General features: G+C 39.9%; 6 protein-coding genes across 13 annotated transcripts; 3 read left to right on the forward strand and 3 right to left on the reverse strand.

The window, feature by feature from the left end:
* Positions 1 to 1,893: 1,893 nt before the first annotated feature.
* Positions 1,894 to 4,338, forward strand: LOC100119771 (flavin-containing monooxygenase FMO GS-OX4). Of its 2 annotated transcripts, none has more exons than XM_001603444.6 (6): positions 1,894 to 2,762; positions 2,838 to 2,979; positions 3,067 to 3,197; positions 3,274 to 3,477; positions 3,539 to 3,836; positions 3,907 to 4,338. In XM_001603444.6, the coding sequence occupies exons 1-6, from the start codon at positions 2,530 to 2,532 to the stop codon at positions 4,210 to 4,212; spliced, it is 1,314 nt and encodes a 437-aa protein (XP_001603494.1). In that variant the 5' UTR covers positions 1,894 to 2,529; the 3' UTR covers positions 4,213 to 4,338. The 2 variants fall into 2 exon arrangements, with proteins under 2 accessions (XP_001603494.1, XP_016836734.1); XM_016981245.3 differs by having other exon boundaries at positions 2,394 to 2,743.
* On the reverse strand, positions 4,250 to 5,875 carry LOC100677902. The gene is made up of 2 exons (XM_003424936.5): positions 4,829 to 5,875; positions 4,250 to 4,753 (listed from the first exon to the last, which is right to left on the reverse strand). Exons 1-2 carry the CDS (start codon positions 5,738 to 5,740, stop codon positions 4,391 to 4,393), a joined length of 1,275 nt encoding a protein of 424 aa, XP_003424984.1. The 5' UTR covers positions 5,741 to 5,875; the 3' UTR covers positions 4,250 to 4,390.
* A 173-nt stretch (positions 5,876 to 6,048) lies between these two features.
* On the forward strand, positions 6,049 to 7,376 carry LOC100678552. The gene is made up of 2 exons (XM_031922352.1): positions 6,049 to 6,836; positions 6,924 to 7,376. Exons 1-2 carry the CDS (start codon positions 6,151 to 6,153, stop codon positions 7,288 to 7,290), a joined length of 1,053 nt encoding a protein of 350 aa, XP_031778212.1. The 5' UTR covers positions 6,049 to 6,150; the 3' UTR covers positions 7,291 to 7,376.
* Positions 7,377 to 7,665: 289 nt separating this feature from the next.
* On the reverse strand, positions 7,666 to 8,875 carry LOC100678432 (RUN and FYVE domain-containing protein 1). Of its 2 annotated transcripts, none has more exons than XM_003424945.5 (2): positions 8,218 to 8,872; positions 7,666 to 8,084 (listed from the first exon to the last, which is right to left on the reverse strand). In XM_003424945.5, the coding sequence occupies exon 1, from the start codon at positions 8,586 to 8,588 to the stop codon at positions 8,226 to 8,228; it is 363 nt and encodes a 120-aa protein (XP_003424993.1). In that variant the 5' UTR covers positions 8,589 to 8,872; the 3' UTR covers positions 7,666 to 8,084; positions 8,218 to 8,225. The 2 variants fall into 2 exon arrangements, with proteins under 2 accessions (XP_003424993.1, XP_031778219.1); XM_031922359.2 differs by having other exon boundaries at positions 7,781 to 8,142; positions 8,218 to 8,875.
* Positions 8,876 to 9,839: 964 nt separating this feature from the next.
* On the forward strand, positions 9,840 to 17,321 carry LOC100119649 (sialin). 5 transcript variants are annotated; one of them, XM_001603334.5, is made up of 11 exons: positions 9,840 to 10,065; positions 11,883 to 11,976; positions 13,370 to 13,566; positions 13,853 to 13,983; positions 14,066 to 14,171; positions 14,243 to 14,327; positions 14,413 to 14,633; positions 14,711 to 14,857; positions 14,929 to 15,061; positions 15,144 to 15,385; positions 15,469 to 17,321. In XM_001603334.5, exons 2-11 carry the CDS (start codon positions 11,955 to 11,957, stop codon positions 15,688 to 15,690), a joined length of 1,506 nt encoding a protein of 501 aa, XP_001603384.1. In that variant the 5' UTR covers positions 9,840 to 10,065; positions 11,883 to 11,954; the 3' UTR covers positions 15,691 to 17,321. The 5 variants fall into 5 exon arrangements, with proteins under 5 accessions (XP_001603384.1, XP_008213589.1, XP_008213590.1 ...); XM_008215367.3 differs by having other exon boundaries at positions 9,849 to 10,058; XM_008215368.4 differs by lacking the exon at positions 9,840 to 10,065 and adding an exon at positions 10,216 to 10,387.
* A 100-nt stretch (positions 17,322 to 17,421) lies between these two features.
* Positions 17,422 to 19,333, reverse strand: LOC100119608. 2 transcript variants are annotated; one of them, XM_008215298.4, is made up of 3 exons: positions 18,676 to 19,333; positions 18,495 to 18,603; positions 17,422 to 18,405 (listed from the first exon to the last, which is right to left on the reverse strand). In XM_008215298.4, the coding sequence occupies exons 2-3, from the start codon at positions 18,597 to 18,599 to the stop codon at positions 17,584 to 17,586; spliced, it is 927 nt and encodes a 308-aa protein (XP_008213520.1). In that variant the 5' UTR covers positions 18,600 to 18,603; positions 18,676 to 19,333; the 3' UTR covers positions 17,422 to 17,583. The 2 variants fall into 2 exon arrangements, with proteins under 2 accessions (XP_008213520.1, XP_001603348.1); XM_001603298.6 differs by having other exon boundaries at positions 18,495 to 19,333.
* Positions 19,334 to 19,399: the final 66 nt, after the last annotated feature.

Genomic DNA, 19,399 nt, shown 5'->3' on the forward strand with positions numbered 1-19,399 from the left:
GTGAAAATTTTCTAGATTTTGAAAATTTAAATAATAATTACTAAAAATTAGTATAAAACATTAGTACTCGATCGTGTTCCAGTGTTCGTACTTCCGATGCTTTGAACAAAGTGAACTTCTTTATACAAAACTAATCAAATCATATATACATAAAAATTGCGTTGCAACTTTTAGGTGCTGAAGGCTCTCAAGTACTTCCAATGAATAGTGACTTCTATCTACGAAGTTAATGACTTCCAAAGTCCAAGAAAATGGCATTATATAATTCTCGAGAGCGTAATCAATCCTGTACTTCTTGGATCAAATTTGCGTTCGGTTTATTAACTTTCATTACATTCTATGATTTATTCTACCCCTTGTATTTTTTTGTCTATGAGTTACTTTGGCATAAACTTATACTTACAGTAGTAATATCATTGTATATTTATATAACCACAATTAATTGGTCAGGCAATTGATTATTAACTCTTATGAAGTTTGTTAAATCGAAAATACATCGTTTTGTACATTTATATATGCAACCTAAAGTAGGTCGAGTCATAAGTCAAAATATTTACTAGAGGTTATTGTACATAATTTTATTTTTTCTTCCTTAATTCTACTATTGAAACTATTGGGTTTTATAATAACTGGGTTTCGAGAATCGTATTCTTGTAAATACGAGCTAATGCTCAAACGAGACAAACCAATTATAGAGTACTAACATCACTTGCAGATCTATGCACATCCAAACAAAAGAAGAATTTTCTTTTGAAGATGAAAGATCGATGGCATTCTTCATATTGAGTATAGGTCGATGCTGAGTATCGAAGTTTATTTCGAGGCAGCAATCATTATTTTTCATCAACTTAATGATTATGAATATACTGATGATTCTCGTACGAAATTCAGCCTTAACTTTATTTAATCGCTTTAATAAAAATTATTTGTAAATTGAGACTTGTATCATATACATTACGGATATAATTACATTAGAGCATATGAGCATCACTAACGCCGTGCATATAATTTATAACCTGCCTTATGCCTTCCTTAAATATAAATTATAAATCATGCTTTAAGTGTAAATTATAATAATTATTATCAAATTCGTCTGTGTATATTCCCCTATATGAAAATATAGATTTATTTATGTAACTAAATATAGCATGTAAATAATTTTTACACCAGAGTTTAGTCAGCACTCAGCTATATAATCCACAACAACGAGCATTTCGTACGAAAATCCAAATAATCGCAAAAATCGCGCAAGCTTGCAATTCTCGAATCCTCGGCGTCGACGTCTATACACATCGCGACTGAGTTTATTACTTGTATAGCATATTTGTGGCGCGTCATTAGATCCTAAGAGCTTGAGTTACGAGTAGCAATAAGAATAATATAACTGTTGGATTAAGTTATAGAACCAACGATCAATTTTACCTTTATTGATTTCTACGCTCGTTCATTATATTATGTTCTTGTCTGTCAGACGAATAGGATTCGCAAACGAAAAATGGGAAGTGGTTCGAGTATTTTACATGTACTTTTATATGATAAATTGTAATTACTTTTTGTAGCGAGGAGCGAGAGAAAGAACGATGTCATTTTGTTATTGTGTTGAAAGAAAACGAGAGTAAAATAGCCGTCGATTGAGGATGTCCGATGTATTATAAAAGTATAGATTATATATTTTTAGAACTTGCTCAGAACTGGATAAAGTTAAGATTAACATACAAGTAGTTCATTATTATTATTACTATCATTATTATTATTATTATTATTATTACTATTACTACTACTACTATTATTATTATCATTATACTATTATTGTATGATTAATAATTCTGAAAATTACGTTTGATTCTGCAACCTTATATATTATTATTGAAAAATAAGTAATAAATATTTTAATTTTACATTTTGTACGTTTATTCAATCGCCCAGAAGTATCAAGCGTTCATATTACCTATTTTGCATCTGTATACAATTTATTCTATCATCTTATCGCGGTAAGTTTTTGAAAGCTTAAGATTAATAAAAACGAAAAAATTTAATCCTCAAAATGCCACAAATAACAACCCTAACTTTTTCGCATACCACAACTACCTGCATGTGGTTTCTCGTACACTTTTTATCGCGGGAAAATTTTCACTCGGGCTTCTCAAAAAACCAACAGTGGTTTTCTATTTTCTTGTTTTATTCGGGTGATTAAGGTATCGAACATAAGTACATACACCCAACATCCGCGTGATACGCCTTATCTGCGGCTGTTAATATGCCTATATATACACAGACGCTTATAAAAATCATCATTTACTTCGAACACGCGTTTGTATACCTATGTATTATTTGCTCCTCGCTATATATATAAAGCACCTCATCATACAATCTTTTAGGTTAGTTGGGGGTTTAGTTGGCGCGCGACGCTCCAGCAATACTCCACGGCGCCTGACGGTTATAAAAAATAGTCGCGATTCTAAATTGACATTGTAGATCGAGCGTCATTTAAAATAAAAAAGTATAGCCGACAACATATTCCTATAGACAATGGAGAACGAAAGGATCAGTAATAAGCCAGTGACAAAGAAAGTTTGCGTCATCGGCGCGGGCGCGGCTGGATTGTGCGCAGCGCGACACTTGGCCAAGAATTCGAACGCGGGATTCGAATTCGCGGTTTTCGAAAAAACGGATCGAGTCGGCGGTACTTGGTTATATACCGACAGGACTGGCAAGGACGATAATGGTTTACCCATTCACTCCAGTATGTATAAAAATCTCAGGTTAGTAAATATAATATAGTTCTTGTTCAAATCTGGCATTATAAGCATCTCTTTTATCTTTACGCGGGCCGACAGAACGAATTTGCCAAAGGAACTAATGAACTTTCCGGATTACCGTGAGATCAAGGGAGGAAATCGAAGTTGTGTGTCTCACGACGTTATTCGCGATTATTTGGAAGATTATGCCGTTCATTTTGATTTAAAACAGTACATACGAGTGAGTCGATCTGCTTAATTAAAATTTAATTTCATTTATCGGTATTTTGAAAAATGATCAATCACCTCGACACGATCGTGTTTATAGTTTAATACGATAGTGGAATCGGTGAAGCCTGAAAACGATTCTCCATTCACGAAGTGGAACGTAAAAGTGAAGCACGTGAAAACTTCAACTAACGAGGAATACACTTACGACGCGGTTATGGTTTGCAACGGGTAAAAAACCTTCACTTTTGTCTCTATATAATAGCGTTATTGCGAAGAAAGATTATATTAGTTCAAATTACCGCAGTCATTTCTTCGAGCCTTACACCCCCGATATTCCGGGGCTGAGCGACTTCAAGGGTCGCGTGATGCACAGCCACGTTTACCGCAAACCGGATAGCTTCGAAAACCAGAACGTTCTGGTTTTGGGAGCCTCGAGTTCAGGAGTCGACATCGCCTTCGAGATTTCCGATCGGGCCACGCGGGTCTACCTCAGTCACAACAATCCCAGGTATGAAATTATCAAGCGTCGAAGTAATCGATTCCATTTTAATCTCTATCCGCGTAAATAGATTGTCCAACAAAAGCCCTCTACCCACTAAAGTAACGGAAGTACAAGGAGTTGACAAGTTCGAATCCGGCGAATTCGTCCTCCGCGATGGCAGCCGATTGAGGTGTATCGACAGCCTCGTCTTCTGCACTGGTTACAAATTCAGCTATCCCTTCCTGCAAACTGGCTCCTGTGGCCTCGACGTCGACGACAACTTCGTAAATCCTCTCTACAAACACCTCGTCAACGCCAGGCGACCCAGCATGTGTGTCGTCGGCATTCCTACTTCTGTCGTTCCTTTTCCAATGTTTCACATGCAGGTAAGTCTATATCCGATTCTAGTAATTCGCTAACGATCGAGTATATAAAAATCGGCATTTTTGCCAATAGGTCCAGTACTATCTATCGATCTTGATCGGCAAAACCAGGCTGCCCTCGACGACAGCGATGCTGGAGGATTCGAACGCGAGTCTACAGGGTGGCAAGAAGAAGCGTCACGCGCACAAGCTGGCTGACGCTCAGTGGGATTACAACGATGGGCTGGCGAAGGATGCAGGAATCGAACCTCTGCCGAAGTTTTATCGACGCGGCTTTGAACTTTGGAGCGTGAATAGAACGAAGAATCTTACGGAATACAAGAATTTGTCGATGAGGGTAGGGAGTTTGGACGGCGAGGATGTGGAAATAGTCGTGTAGGATATGACTCATGTGTGATCGTGGAGAATGATTGTGACACGTTTTTATGTATAGATTTATTTGAATTATGACTTATTATATCAAAGACCAATCGTATATGTGAAATAGAAAAAGGTAAAAAAGTTATTCTCACTTTTGAATTCGTTATTGTAGGCTTAACTAAAAAAAGAACTTTATCTTACGCAAGTACCTGAAAAGCACTTCGCAAAACTGCCGCATTTTGTTCATTTGGCGATAGCATAGGCAAATTCTTAGACTCGCAATTCATTTCACTTAAAATGGAATGGGCTTTGGAAACGATAGTTTCAAACGTGCTGTTCAAAGGAATGGATCGAGTTATCATGGTCATTGCCTTCAATCGCTGCGCTTTACACGTTTCGGAGGCATGACGTCTGACTCTCTTGTGTCTTATATGTTCGTATTCTTCCGAGCCATACCCGTGCCACATGGTGTATTCGTAACATTTGTTCCCCAAGTTCCGAAAGCTTGGAACAAGTCGAGCTCGCATAATCGGACTGTTCATCAACAGCATTTTTTTGTTCTGAAAGTAGTACACATAACGACCAGAATAAGTAAGATTGTTTATCCCCATTATACGTACGTCACATGTACTTACTCTTTCCGCTGCAGAAATGAGCCCTGAGAGTACGTACAAGTTGTTCTTATCCTCTTCCAAGTCCGCGTCGACCTGAGTTGCGATCGTGCTTGCGTTGTTAATTTTTTCATCGAGAATATTGAAGAACGTTTGAATAACCTGCAATTCTTCTTCGTAGGTCGCTTGTCGCTGCCTCCGGATCACTTCCTCTAATCCAAGAGGGACGAACACCTGAAGAAGGTCCAACTTAACGCCTACCGGACCGATCACGAAAGCTGCGATGGCACCGAATATGAGGCTGATGACTCCAGCGATGATCAAAGCCTGACGAGATTTCTGGCTTTCCACGATCGCGTTCATCAGCTCCTGCTTGCGCTTCCCGTAAAAGCCGTTCGGGCCGAAATCGTTGTGCAGATCGTGCAACACGGCGTCCAGTAAATTTTTCAGATCGATGGTCTTCTTCTGCACGCTTTTCAACAATTCCAACGAGTTGTAAGTTTTCTTCTGGCCGTCGCTCAAAGCGTCGACGGTCATCTCCCAAATGATGTCTTTGTCGTAAGGCGATAAGCTTGGGTCGCTTATGTAGGGGATGAAAAGGTCGAGTGTGCTGTTGATCGAAACGCACCACTCGAACACCGGGCCGACGCAGTCTTGATAGGTTTGACGCGCGGCGCTGTTTAATGCACGTAGTTCGTCCAATTTGTCTTTAGCTGTGCCCACGTAATCGAGCATGGAATCGTCGATGGCGTCGATGGCTTTTTGCAACTCGACGAATTTCACTTTGGTATCGAATTCGCTTTTGTATTTCACGACGACGTTGGATAAACTTCGGAGGGCTTTTTCGATAGCGATGTATTCTTGCCGATTTGCACGACAGACGGCGAAGAGAGTGCAGGAAAGCATTACGAGCACTGAGATTGTGTTTTTTCCCATGATGGCGATGATGGTGAAAATGAATTTGAGTTATAATTTCAGAAAATACCTTAAAAACCACTACCAATTATATTTTACTATATTACAGAAATTCCCTGTTATACTGTGTGTACACAAAGAATTATTTGTACGACTGCGCGAGATATTCGTCGAGTGTGGCAAAGAACAACTCTGAAAAATTGTTGTAGATGTAAATTTATCACGTAGCGATATACACTGTATCAGCGATGAATAATGAACAAGGTGGACGTTTTATTTACTTTTGACCCGATTAAGAGTCGAACGGAAGATTACTCTCGGTCAGCAACGGAAAAGACAACGACTTTCAATCCACACAGTACGATACCAAATACTTAGTCAGTGCTACTCAAAAGCGAGTCGACGCGTTCAGTCTTTAAACAACCGTCGAGATGAATAAACTTTATTTAATTTTTTCGTGTCTCATCGCTGCCGAGGCAGTTCTTTCCCGCGCTGAGGTAGTCGTAGACCTGTACAACGAGAAGCTTAAATTCTTCGACTCTTTCCTATCACCAACTGGAATCGATGGCTTGATTCTATCGGCTGAGAACATATCTCTCGAAACAGTCCAGAGTCTGCGTCATGCTTCGGTCCCGTACACGTCGCTGCGTGGTGAGATCATATCCTGGTGCACAGAAGTCAACAACACTTACATACCCGAATCACTCGACCAGAGCTCTTCTCTACTCTACTTTGCGACGAATGTGCGCGAGGAGTTGAAGCGGATGAGAAGACACTTCGATTCGATAACGACGAAAGACGTACAGGGACAAAATGTCGAGGACTACCAAGCAGTCATCACGTTCGCAGACGGTGTTCGGAAAATCGAAGTCGTCGATGGCCGTACGCCGGATAACATAGAAGAGCTGTTGCTGCCGCTTCTAGAAAAATCGAAAAGTAGAGTTAATGTCACGGAGTACATTACACTGACGACGTTCGATGACAAAGTGAACCAGGCGAAAAGCATAATTGCCGAGGCCCTCGGAGTGATCCATAATGCCAAGAATGATTTTTTCAATAGAGAGGAGATCGTTGAGAAGTGCAGACCTATCCTGGAGAAGTGGGCTAGCCCTGCACGGTGAGTTTAGACATCTATACAATACTGTCGTAATACTTCAATAATACGCAAGATTCTAATTTTTTCTCTGATTTCCTGATGCATTAGTACATCCTCGACGCAATATACAATTCCACCACCAACGATCACGCCATCGTCGAAGGACACTCTGAGAGCCTATCCAAACACTTGCGATGGATATCGTAAGACTATGTGTGAAGCTATTCTTTCAAAACCCACTATGGAGCGATTGGTGAAGTTGCACCGGAACGATCGGTCCGTCGCTAACTTTTTCCATGCAATCGGTCACTCCGATTCATCGTCGAAATGCAAAGACCGTTTGAAATCGTTTATAAGGAATTCTTACATGAGCTGGGCGTATGAAGTAGACAAAATAGGAAATACGCAATGTCTGAAAATTTCCATTTGTCTTAATTCTGATTCTGACATAGCGGCCGAAGTTATACCATGGTGAACTGATTATTATTTACATTTCATGATTGTAATATTATGCCTTACGTTCACAAATAAAGCTCGCGATTCTTGTGTTTCGTTGCACGCAATGTGATAGTCTATTACAGTAGACATATACGCGCAGGTAAGTCGATCTAATTCAAGTAATTCGCTGTATAAGCAAGTATAAGGATCGAATATAAAAATCTATCTGTGATGCTCAGTAGGCTTACAACGATAAGTTGGCGCGAAAGATGCACGAATTTTGGAGCAGAGGACAGAAAGTTTGGACGTTCTATAGAAAGATCTGGGAATAATCGTGTAAGTAGGATATCAGTTGATTAAGAATATTTTACGAGGATGACTGTGTAATCAAGGGAAGGAAAAGACAGTTTGATTTATTACAAATTTTTACACGAATTTTATTTAAATTAAACGTAAAAAAATTATCTACTACAACCTAAGGAGTTTTGCAATATAAAGGGAACATTGAATATTGACTAGACCTTTCAATAAGTATTGAAATCAGATTAAAATTATTCAGTCTTTTCGATTAATTAACAATAAACTACATCTTCATGATTATGCGCAATCAATCACAGAGAAATACTGGACGCGGCTTCTTTTACCAAAAATCGTTCTGTATTCGAAAGTTCTTTTTAAGGCACTAAAGACTTTTCTGGAATTCGTATAGTCGAGATTCGAAACTTTCGTCGACGGTTCGACGTGTGTGATGATATGTACTATTCAGCAATCCTCCGACGAGTGCTTCCTAATTGTTATACGCTACCGTGTGACGCCGCTTTCGATTTTCGACTGAAAACATCAATCATTGATTAGCCAACTGTGTAAAGCTTTTACGAAATATGTGCAGCTAAAAACATTGATATTTTTAGTTTGAAGTTAAAAAAAAAATGCAAAAAACTCCAAAACATAAAAAAATAAACACCTTGTCGTTCACTGCTGTACGGACATGCATCTCAATCTGAGCTTTCCGTTCCTCAGCACCGGCTTCCACCTCTCGACTTCCTCGCAGACCTGCTTGACCTTGTCGCCCTGTCCGTCGAGGACGCGTTTGAGCGCAGCGGCACCTTTTTCCTGAGCAGCGGTCACACGGTACAGTCCAAGAGCCAAACGCTGATGACGAACCTCCAGAGCCTGCCTCTTCCGACGCTCCTCCGCCAGAGCCGTTTGCAGCGACGACACGTCCTCGCGAAGAGCTGCCAGAATGAGTCGAAGCTCCTGGTTCTCCAGGCGAATCTCCTCCTCGCTCAGCACGGCGGCGGCAGTAAAGTCGCTCTTCAGAGATATCGGCAGCATCTCCGAAGCACGGAAACACTCGATTCCTTGATCCTTCCAGAACTTACTGTATACGGACGTATACGTCCACTTGAAACTTTTGCTCTGCTTACTGTTCACTCTCAGCAGATTTATCGACACTGACGCGGATCCGCTGCACGACTGCTCGAGAACGACCGTATACAGACCCACGTGTACCTATCCGCGCACTTGTTGAGTATATGTCACTTGTATATAAGTACGTATATAAGGGAACACACGAGTTACCACGACGGGAGCTCGAGCGACATTGAATCCGCTGACTAGCAGCGCTCCTGTATATATACACTGCGTTAGGGGAGGGGATTGCCTGTTATGGTTTTACGAAAGGCGGCGCAATTATCTTTCGAGAAGCCGACAGAAGTCAGAAGCTAGTGTGCCCCGGAAAACGATTTCGGATCTTTCGAGTGTCTTCTGACTGATTAATAGATCTATAGCTCGATGCGTACGAGGAAATCGATCGAACGGATAAAAAATCCGGGCTCTCGAAGCGATCGAACCTCCTCGAAGATTCGTCTTCCAGAACCTTCCACATCGTTCTATCGTCTCTCAACGCGATGCTGTGTGGAGAAAGGCTTTTCGAATTTATTTTTGATTTTTTTTACTTATTCTCGTCGAGGTGGCCTATAATGATCCGACGACCAAGATTCTTCTATAAGAAGTTCTAACGTAGCGATTGGTTTCGTAGCGGAAGCTCTATAACGTTGCGCTGACGTCGCATATTGTATGTATACAGTGTAGCCGGACGTATAATGTCACGTATCGGCGGGTAGGACATTCTACGAGCTTCGATACGGCGCTGGCGGCTGTGATGACGTCACGCGTCCTTTCGTCATCGTAATGAGCGCGGGAATGTTTGAAGAGTGTACTTGTTGTATGTTATGGCTTGATTTGCATAATTTTCGTAATTTCTCGAACCTACGATGTTTAATCGAAATAACACGCAGACCCTGTAACTGTAATGTTTAACGATAACACAGAAATCTATACTTACACGTCAAGTTGGCTTACCGACTGCTGCGTCGATAAGTAGCTGCCTACCATACAATTTTAAAATATACTGCCTGAATAAATATTCATCTTTTTTCCGCTCAATGATACATTCCAAGATCATTGTCACACACTATTCCATATCAATAAAAAGAGGTTCAAATTTTTCGCGCTCATCCTAACTTACGTTTAGCGGCGCTGCGAACGTTATTTTCTCGCATAAAATATCTACGCGCGCATTCCTACTCGCACACATCGAAACGCGATCATCGGTTTCGTGTATGTGTGACTTTTGGTGAGTTCAGGAGAGGAAATAAGTATACTATAGTTGGCGCGCTTGGATTCTACGCAGGAAGAGCGTGGAAAAGCCATAATTCGCCTGCAGTCCAGTTTTCCCGCAAAAATCATCACATACACACGCACAGCGAGCCAGAGCTAGGAGAGACGACACTTCGAAGAAAGGTATAAGGTATCGTATCTCATATCATAGATGATTTATTTAATCAACCAAAGGGGCCGAGTGCAACGGCCGCCGCGACGTGCTCTGCTGCTTTTTCATTCGACGGCAGCGAGGGGCTCGTCCCCGATGTGATGTATACCTATATTTAGGAAAAGAGAGAGAGAGAGCCGCGTGCATACACGCGGTGCCTACAATCGATTCTGACGTCGACTTCGCTTTTTTTAGTTTCGTTATTTTTTTAACCGTTGACGTAGGGTCGCGAAGAGGAAAGTCGGGGGAGGTGTGACGAATAGCGTCGGTTGTTGGACTCGAGGGTATTCGGACCGTGCAGGTGTGTATTTTAGGTTATGAAGATTTGCGCGAAAAAGTCGCGGCGAGATATATTAAGAACGAATGGGAGAAAAATAACTTTGAAATTTTGGCATCACGAAAACTTACACGTCATTATAGTTGTACGTAAGATCGTTCGATTCATGAATCGACGGGGGGATAAGGGTCAATAAGTCAGAGGAACGCCTCATTAATAATCACAATCTCGATGACGCGTGTATATATGCATTTTGAGATGTAAAAGCTCGTGGTTGTTTTTGCGCGAATAACTCGCTGATCTTGTAAACCGGATCCGGAGACAAGCTATATACACATAGAGAGAGAGAGAGAGAGAGAGAGAGAGAGAGAGAGAGAGAGAGAGAGAGAGAGAGAGAGAGAGAGAAAAAGCGGCGGCGAACGTGCGGGTATAAGGTATCGTGGGGAGAGTCGACGACTGCTGAAGCAGACAGTACTACTCAGTCGCTTCCGAGCCTCCGAGTCGCGAATACCACCAGCATAGTTGCATATAATACTCATATAATATCGTACGTGACTTTTTTATTTCATCTCTGTTATTTCATCTCATTATCGACTTTTTTTGGCCGCGTTCAAGGTCGTAACGCGATACTCTCTCTCAGTGTGTGTGTGTGTGTGTGCCATAATATAGATAGTTTTTTTACAATGAAACACTTTATAAATAAGATCGACTCGAGGCGCCAGTATATAGCCGCAAGAACGTGACATTGAATTCCGCGCTGAAACTAAAAATAATACACAACGCCGCCATAATAAGACGCTTGATCGGTTTTCGAACGCCGCATCTTAGTGTGATTTTTCGGTCTAAATAGAGTCGCCTCTCCCCCGCAATTCGTTTCGCAAACCGACGCAATCGCGTATACTTCCCAAACCGGAATGTGAATGAGAATTTCGTCAGAAAAATGTCGAATCTTTTGACAATTGTGGTCTTTTTATTATTACAAGTGTCTCGTGGGTTGCACATTTCTATGTATAGATCTCTCGGTGAAAATGCTTAATTCAGTTAATTGACCATAGACGGCGTCAGCGTTGAGAGATAGTTTGACTTTAGCGTTAACTCGTCGATCCCGTGATGGTGCAGACGTACTTGTATCTGGAGCCTCGTGATAATTGGGTTAAAGTGTCAGAAGCCGCGAGAGGCTTTATCTTATCGAATCGATGTTTTCTCTCTCATCTTTCTTCATGTTTTTTTTCAACTATGCACGTGTTATAACTATACTTATACGTTCTCGTAACTCGCATCCACTTCTTGATGCCGATCGGAGAACGACAGTCTATGTTTATCGTTTTCCGCTGGTTTGTTTGGTTTGTTTAGTCTTACGTGTGACGCCGAAGAGATAAGCAAGGAATCGGATTCGACTCGGTTTTTGTCGACGGCCGCGGTTTATTGCGTAACGTAATATAACGTCGAGTGTGAATTTTCCGGAGAGATAAGGAGATTCTTGAATTTTAATTAATTTTTATCATCGTTTTTTTTGCAGGTGTGGGGCACATGAGCGACTGATCAGCTGACTGGAGACCGGTCCCACAGAGGCCGATTTATTGTCAAGAAGATGGCTCTTTCAAAACTCAACGGTGAGTCTGTGCTACTGGTTATCGTTTCGAAGAAGTGTGCTGGAATAGAGACTCATCAATCGGACATCCATAAATCGTAATTTCCAGCTAAGGAATGCCACACGAAGTTGTAAACATCTTTCTCAACTTCGCCGTCAAGTTAGCGTGTATTATCTCTTCGAGAGAATCGCGAGCCGAATACTTGAGAAACTAGCTTTTAAGTTTTTCTAAATTGATCGTGTTACCACGTTACGTCGGTATTCGATCTATTTCGAAAACAAGTATTTCTGTGTTTAAATCCGATAAAATTTTTTGACTGTTTAAATAACAACATCGCATCGTAATGTCTGGCTTATGAAAACGAGACAGACGCTTCAAGATTACGACAAATCAACTTATGGCATGCATAATGCACATATATACCTAATATCCGCGCATCGGAGACTCACGCTATCAAGGTGAAGATCACACAGCACTCGAATTCGATCTCACGCATTGTTATTCGTTCCGTATGCTCGGCTGACGATGACGCAAGGTCGACCAGTTGCGTTCAAAGCTCGCTTTTTTCTATCTATCTCTCTCTCTCTTTATTTTTTGCTCACCTTGCCGGTGTGTGCGCGTCCTGGACGTGTGAAGGTCAATGTGGATTTGCGAATATGTATGTATGCGCGGCTGCTGCGAAAATTATAAAAAATACTACGAGTTTCGCTCGAAAAGCGTTGAGACCGGGGTCGTGCGCACACGTAACGAAACAAAAGCTGCGAATAATTACGGACACGACAGCGGTACAGTATGTATCAATTTAAAGAGCAATTGTCGTATGTAGAGCGGCGCGAATTCCTCCACGCGATACTTGAACTGTCGTGCCGCCGCCGATACGCTTGATATGCATTAGAATGCTACGTATCTGTATACGAGCTTGTCCGGATAGTATATATAGGATTCGAGGAGGAGGGTGACAGTATGCGTCGTTTAAATATAATTGACGCTAATAACGTCGGCGGTTACGCGGAGATCGTTAACCCCTGGCTTTGGCTCTCTCGCTATACGCTGAGTAAAAGTGTAGATATGCGGCGTCCTTGGTCTGATTAATTGACCGGATAAAAGGAGCTTTTTTAAGCCGTATTGTATACTGCTATGATTTTGATTGGTTTATGACGATTATGATTTTAAAGTCTGATCTACATTGAAAGAAAAGAATAACACAGCGAAGATTTAACGTTATGTTCGAGTACGTAATTAAAATTTCTTTATCTAAATTCGCGCCATTGTAAAACTGCAATTTACTTAATTGGACGCTATTTATTATTCATGTCGAAATAGATAACTTAAGTCAGGTAAAATTGCCTGGCATAAAGTATTAGAAACCCGTAAACGTTCACTACTAATTATTTAAAACTTTTTATGGTTTTAGAACGGATACCTAGGCGAGCTGTGCTGGGATCGCTTATGTTTCTGGCATGCATGTTCTCCTACGTGATACGTACAAATCTGTCCATCATTATCGTGGCTATGGTGGATGTCAAAAAGAATGTACCCGGCCCATACTGCAACGCCGGTGGTGTCGCCAACTATACCAACTCTTCGGAGATATCGAAAAAATTGGAAGATGTAATTATGAGACTTGCATTTACAATTTTATGAAATAGTATATTACGTGCCTAGGGAGGAAAAAACTTGGACAGTCCATATTTCGTGTAAATTGTCAAACACGAGATATGGGCTGTTCAATTTTCCTCCCGTGGTGCGTGTATACTATTTTTCTTCACACCAGCACCGAAAATGCACATTTCTCTCCAGGCGCCCGGGAGGTAATGTGGTACTTTCGGTGCAGGTGTGGATAAAAACAAAAATTGGGCTGATAATTTAAATACAAATTTTTACTCGAACTGCGCAGTATGGCCCTCGGTACAATTGGAATCAACATATACAGGGTCAGCTATTGGCCTCATACTTCTACGGCACACTGCCGTCGAGTATACCGGCCGGTCTGATGGCCGAAAAATTCGGTGGTGCCAGAGTCGTAGCGTAAGTGTAGTGAAGAAGATTTAGACTGTGAGGATCGTGATCAATGACATCGATAGCGATTTAATAATCGTATGGTTTTCAGTTTTGCTACTCTGATTCCGGCGCTTCTAAATCTGCTCATGCCTTGGGTCGCAAGTTTCCACTACGGCCTGATCTTCGCACTGAGATTTACCATGGGATTCTTTGGAGTGAGTTTTTTGTCATAAGTCTAGATTAATTATAGTATAAATGATTAAATCGTCGTATTTTCTATATATAGAGTGCAGTGTATCCGGCGTTGCACGCTATGATCGCCCGGTGGGTACCTCCTAGCGAGAAGGGCATGTTCGTTTGGACGATGCAGGGTAAGTAACATAACTGTTTGTTGCTATCTTTATCACAGGTGCTTATTTTCTTATTTGCATTTACAATTTATTTTTTTAAATAAAGGTGGTCCCTTTGGTACCTTTGTCACACTCTCCCTTTGCGGCGTGGTAATCCACGACCTCGGCTGGAAGGCTGCTTACTATGTGACGAGTGGCCTTATGTTGGTCTTCTACTTGCTCTGGGTTTGGTTGGCCTATGATACCCCGGACGTTCACCCAACTATCACCGAAAAGGAAAAAAGCTACATTAAAGAGCAGATCGGTACCAGCATCAGCAAGCAAAAAGTAAACAAAACCTCCAAGCTTGAAGTGCTTGTGTGAATGCATGCTCTACAAATCTTTATTTTCGATATTATTTTCAGAATAAACTTCCGGTGAAAGCTATTCTCACTTCGCCACCCTTTCTGGCACTGCTTTACGCTCACTTTGCAAACATGTGGGGCATCTACTTCATTTCAACCAATGGCCCGAAGTACGTCCTGGAAATTCTCGGCTTTAACATGAAAAACGTAAGTTCCTATGATTGGAAAAGCTACAAGAAACATTCGTTGAATTGTATAATACAAAGAATTTTTTTCAGGCTGGTGCTTTAACGGGTCTGCCTTACATTGCCCGTCTCGTGGCCGGTGTTGCATTTGCAGCAGCCGGTGACTACTGTCGTAGGAAGAGTCTCATCACTCTTGGTTGGATACGTCGGCTCTTTATGATTTTCTGTAAGTCCTGACATTACTGTGCTACATGCTGAAAATATGATATCTTTGATTTTCATCACAATGTTTTCTCTAATAAATGTAGCTCACATCGGACCCGCGGGATGCCTGATCGCGATGACCTACGCAGGTTGTGACCGAGTCACCGCCATCGCTATGATGATCCTTGCTCTAGCTTCCAACGGTGCTGCCTGTCAGACCAGTCTACAGAATCATCAGGACTTGGCGCCCAACTTTGCCGGTTCATTATACGGTACTATGAACACCATAGGAAGCTTCTCCGGTTTCATCATCCCTGCAATTATCGGAGCGCTCACCAACGAACATGTAATAATTATATTTTGATTTTTTTGTCATCAAGTATATAGATTTTTCAAACAGTTTAATCTTAATCGTTTCGATAATTACAGAATGGAATGGAAGAGTGGCGGGTTATGTTTTGGATTTCGGCGGCAGTCTTTGTATCTGCGACGGTTCTATTTTGGATATTCGGATCGGCTGAGATCCAGCCCTGGAATGATCTTAATCAGCCAGCCAAGAGCGCCAATATTTCCGAAGAAGAAAAGCAAATGAACGCACCGACTAAGGAGGTGCAAAGCAGTGGCGAGGAGGAAGAGAACGAGAGACTATAAAGTCGTCATAAAGCGTCTCTTATACTCAATTTTCGAATCCTGTTCTATAGTCAATTTCACTTGAGTTATAAGTGTATGCAGCGGAGAAAATGGCAATTTTGCGACCTGAGGCTACTGAACGGTGCAAGTGCCAAAATCGTGTAAAGAGTGATGGACGGCGAGCTAAAACTTGGCTCGTAACGAGACAGAAGCACTTTGCATGACTCGATAACGGACATTATCTGTTAGATGTTGAATTTTTTCTTGACACAAGCAACCGCGTACGTTGACAATTCTAATTCAAGAAAATGATTTTTTGAAGGAACCAAGTACTCAAACGATCTGAACTCCTTTTTATTGTGCTTACGAGATACTTCCGTTTGCGTTTATTTGAATTTTGATCAATATATTTTAAAGTAAAGCGAACCATAACTTTTTATATGTAATACTTGCGCGATTATATAAATTTTAAAGTATACATAGTTTCTCTTAAAGAAGACTAGTGTTATTGTTAGAGTTAAAGAAAATTTAACAATAACTTGTTCAATATAAAGAGATTTTAGAGTTGAAAATGTAATTTTAATTTTGTATAATTGACTTGCCTATATCATAGTATTCATCTGTTTTTCATAAGCAATCAATTATTTCATATCGATTAGTTTTGGAATATATTCGGAGTGCATTTTAATTAATTTTACGAAGCGTAAGCATATCTTTTGTATAAAATATTGAAGCCAAAATCATTTTACCAATATATTACAAATTTTTTTAAAGTTACCGTTTATAATTTTATTCTGTTATAATAGTAATAAATAGATTTCACATCTGTAGTAAAGCATTGCTAAATGTGAGTTCCTGTAATTTAATGTCGTGTTTTTGTGCATCAACAGGGAAAGATTGTGGCTTCACTGTATAAGAAAAAATTGTATGCATTGCAGCAGCAAGAAATTTGATTGAATATGTTCAAATAGTGCTAATAAGAAATACAAGTATTCACTAAGAAGAGATATGATCATAATATATTGTATGTTGTATAGTGAAAAATAAACCTATACCGAGTAAAGATATTTTCTGAAAAAAGGAATCAAAAATGTTTGCTGCATAGTTTTTCAGAAATGTCTTCACTTACACTGTTTACATTGAAAAAATCTATTTTTGATAATTTTACTTGAAAAATTCAAAATTATACCGAATATGACTGCTCTCTAATAAATACATTTTTAATTAAAAAAAAAAACGAAACTTTTTAGTGGCTTATAAAAAGTACGATCACTTTTAGATTTTATGCAAGCGTTTTCTGAAATTACTTGTAATCGTAATTATGTAACTTTAAATATCAACAATGAACAGAATAATGCCAATTTTTTTAACCATAAATTTTAATGATAACATTTTAGTTTAAACTGTATTAAATCAGCTTATGAATTTGATGTGGTTCACCTGTTTTTTTCGCACAAAGATAGTCAATTGTAAATAATTTAAGTGTAAATTGAAAAAATTGACTAATAAAACCCACTCAACTAAATGTAATATTTACATCAACTAAAAGTGGAACACGTATAATGATTGTAGTGCTATAAAATTGATACTATACTTACTCTACAGGTTTATTTTTACGATTCTAAAAAGCAATTTTTCAATTATTTTTAATTTTGCATTTAAGTTATAAAATAAAATAAAAGTTAATGTAAAATCGTCTGACTATTAATGTAAATGTTTTATGAAATTGGTTGTTACAAAATAAAGTCCACATACAAGAATTCTTATTGTCATTTTATTTCTTTTCTATTTACGGCTCACTGGCATGCAATGTTACAATGCAGAAAATTACAAAATAATTTGTCTTAAATCTATTGAAAAAAAAAAACATAAACATTTTTCAATCTATACCTATAGATTTTTTACACAATCTAGTCAGTCAAACAAACCATCATATTCGTATCCAAAATTAAATTCATTTGAATTATCTATTTCAGACTTTATTGTCCCTTCTATTTCGTTAGAAAAGCCTTCCAAAAATTCATCTAGATCAATGTCCAAAACATCATCATCTATCGTTTCTGCATCTAAATCTTTGGGATTACTTGTATCACCAATTGTGCTTACTAAATTCGATGACTCAACTTTGTTTGTAATCGTACTTAATTCATCTAAACAGTCTTTTACTATTATTTCTGCTCCTTCAACTTTTATAACATTCGACTTAGGAACTTTATTTATAACTTTATCTGCAGTATTTGACAAGTCAGTCAAATTAAATTTCTTGTAAGGTTGCCCTATCTTTCTAGGACAAGTTAACACTTTTATATTTTCTTTTGGCTCTATCTTAACTTGCCTAATTTGTGGTGGGCCTAAAGTATATTTTCCAGGCTTGATAATTTTAGACTTATCAGCTAATGAGGTAGGCATATTTGTAACTGTCTCTATACTAATTACTTTTGGCTTTGGCTTTACCTTACTACTAGCTGTACTATCTGCAATCGTACTACATGGTTTAATAAAGTTACTAGGAAACTGTTGATCATCCGGTAAAAAGATAATGTCTTCTATTGGAATGGACATTATGTCGGGGAATGTCGAAGGCGTCTGTGGTGGTGTGTAAGGCTGGAACTCGAGCAATCGATCATGTTCAGTTTTAATATGTGCACGCACCAACTTTTCCCAATTACTGGAATGTTCTTTTCCAACCAATCTGTTGATGAATGTGAGTTTTTGATGACCAACTGGCCATATGCACTGTGACAAGAGAATAATTCCAATCATTGTCAATAACGAAAAATCACAAAAAGAAAATAAATACAGAACTACTACAAAGTATATTTTACCTCCTCGCTAGAGCACATGAGCACAGCTTCCGTGTGGTTGAGCTGGAAGGCCCTGATTTTGTTCTCTTGGCCATTTTTCGCGCACTGGGGGCAAAACTCTTGCATACTTCTGCAATTTATTCGTTTCAAAGAAATATGTAAACACTTCGTCTTATATTGAAATGCACTTTGGTTAGGTTACCATTAAAAGAACGACAATCATCGAGAGATCCTCTTCAATTGTTTGTTTTGGTCGAACTGTCGGCTATCCACAAGTATTATAGGGTGGTAGGCCAGTTTTCCAAATCCCGGAACGTCACCTTGAATCCGAATAAAATCTCGACCTCTACAAATCCAAACACGTGCGCACCCGGCGAGGCGCGCACGGCATATTCACATTCGCGCGGGCTATGCGCGCCAGAGCGCGCGGCAGGATACTTATAAACATTCACCGAATGCGACTCATAAAATACGTCTGGATATATATGTATGTACACATTTAGCACGTGTACTTATATAGACAAGGGCAGTTCGGATATGCAGTCGAGGTCGCGCGGCGGGCGAGCGCGTCTACTGCGCGCACGTCCGGTATTTTCAAATAAAATTTGCGTCGTCTGCAGCAAGTAATCATTTTTTAATCTATCTAGACGATTGAAAGCTATCGCCTATTCGTCTATAGCGTGGAGTGTGTATCGTGGGCGAGTGACTTTTTTCGAATAGTTATGCGGGATAATTCCCATGAAATGAGGGAAAATGGCTTTCAAAAATCAAAATTTCCGCCAAAACCCAACCTGACCTGAGTCCGCGTGCATCAGCTGCAGTGTCCAACCTCCGTTGGTAACTCAGAAACTGTTGGCGTTGGGTAATAAGCAAAGACTGCGTCCCCATCAAAGCGTGTGACACTGTGTCGTTTTCCGAGCTTATGT

This window comes from Nasonia vitripennis, chromosome 1 (assembly GCF_009193385.2).
Source record: "Nasonia vitripennis strain AsymCx chromosome 1, Nvit_psr_1.1, whole genome shotgun sequence".
Classification (NCBI taxonomy): Eukaryota; Metazoa; Arthropoda; class Insecta; order Hymenoptera; family Pteromalidae; genus Nasonia; species Nasonia vitripennis.

What these genes read in the sequence shown, in the direction of transcription:
- LOC100678552 (XM_031922352.1), top strand. Translation starts at nt 6,151, where the DNA reads ATGAATAAACTTTATTTAATTTTTTCGTGTCTCATCGCTGCCGAGGCA. An exon ending in AAGTGGGCTAGCCCTGCACG is followed by an intron (nt 6,837 to 6,923) that starts GTGAGTTTAGAC and finishes CTGATGCATTAG; the next exon opens with TACATCCTCGACGCAATATA.
- LOC100119649 (XM_001603334.5), top strand. Translation starts at nt 11,955, where the DNA reads ATGGCTCTTTCAAAACTCAACG. An exon ending in TATCGAAAAAATTGGAAGAT is followed by an intron (nt 13,567 to 13,852) that starts GTAATTATGAGA and finishes CGAACTGCGCAG; the next exon opens with TATGGCCCTCGGTACAATTG. An exon ending in GGTGGTGCCAGAGTCGTAGC is followed by an intron (nt 13,984 to 14,065) that starts GTAAGTGTAGTG and finishes TATGGTTTTCAG; the next exon opens with TTTTGCTACTCTGATTCCGG.
- LOC100678432 (XM_003424945.5), bottom strand. Translation starts at nt 8,588, where the DNA reads ATGCTGCCGATATCTCTGAAGAGCGACTTTACTGCCGCCGCCGTGCTG.
- LOC100677902 (XM_003424936.5), bottom strand. Translation starts at nt 5,740, where the DNA reads ATGGGAAAAAACACAATCTCAGTGCTCGTAATGCTTTCCTGCACTCTC. An exon ending in TCATTTCTGCAGCGGAAAGA is followed by an intron (nt 4,754 to 4,828) that starts GTAAGTACATGT and finishes TACTACTTTCAG; the next exon opens with AACAAAAAAATGCTGTTGAT.
- LOC100119771 (XM_001603444.6), top strand. Translation starts at nt 2,530, where the DNA reads ATGGAGAACGAAAGGATCAGTAATAAGCCAGTGACAAAGAAAGTTTGC. An exon ending in CTCAGTCACAACAATCCCAG is followed by an intron (nt 3,478 to 3,538) that starts GTATGAAATTAT and finishes CCGCGTAAATAG; the next exon opens with ATTGTCCAACAAAAGCCCTC. An exon ending in TTCCAATGTTTCACATGCAG is followed by an intron (nt 3,837 to 3,906) that starts GTAAGTCTATAT and finishes TTTTGCCAATAG; the next exon opens with GTCCAGTACTATCTATCGAT.
- LOC100119608 (XM_008215298.4), bottom strand. Translation starts at nt 18,599, where the DNA reads ATGCAAGAGTTTTGCCCCCAGTGCGCGAAAAATGGCCAAGAGAACAAA. An exon ending in TCATGTGCTCTAGCGAGGAG is followed by an intron (nt 18,406 to 18,494) that starts GTAAAATATACT and finishes CTCTTGTCACAG; the next exon opens with TGCATATGGCCAGTTGGTCA.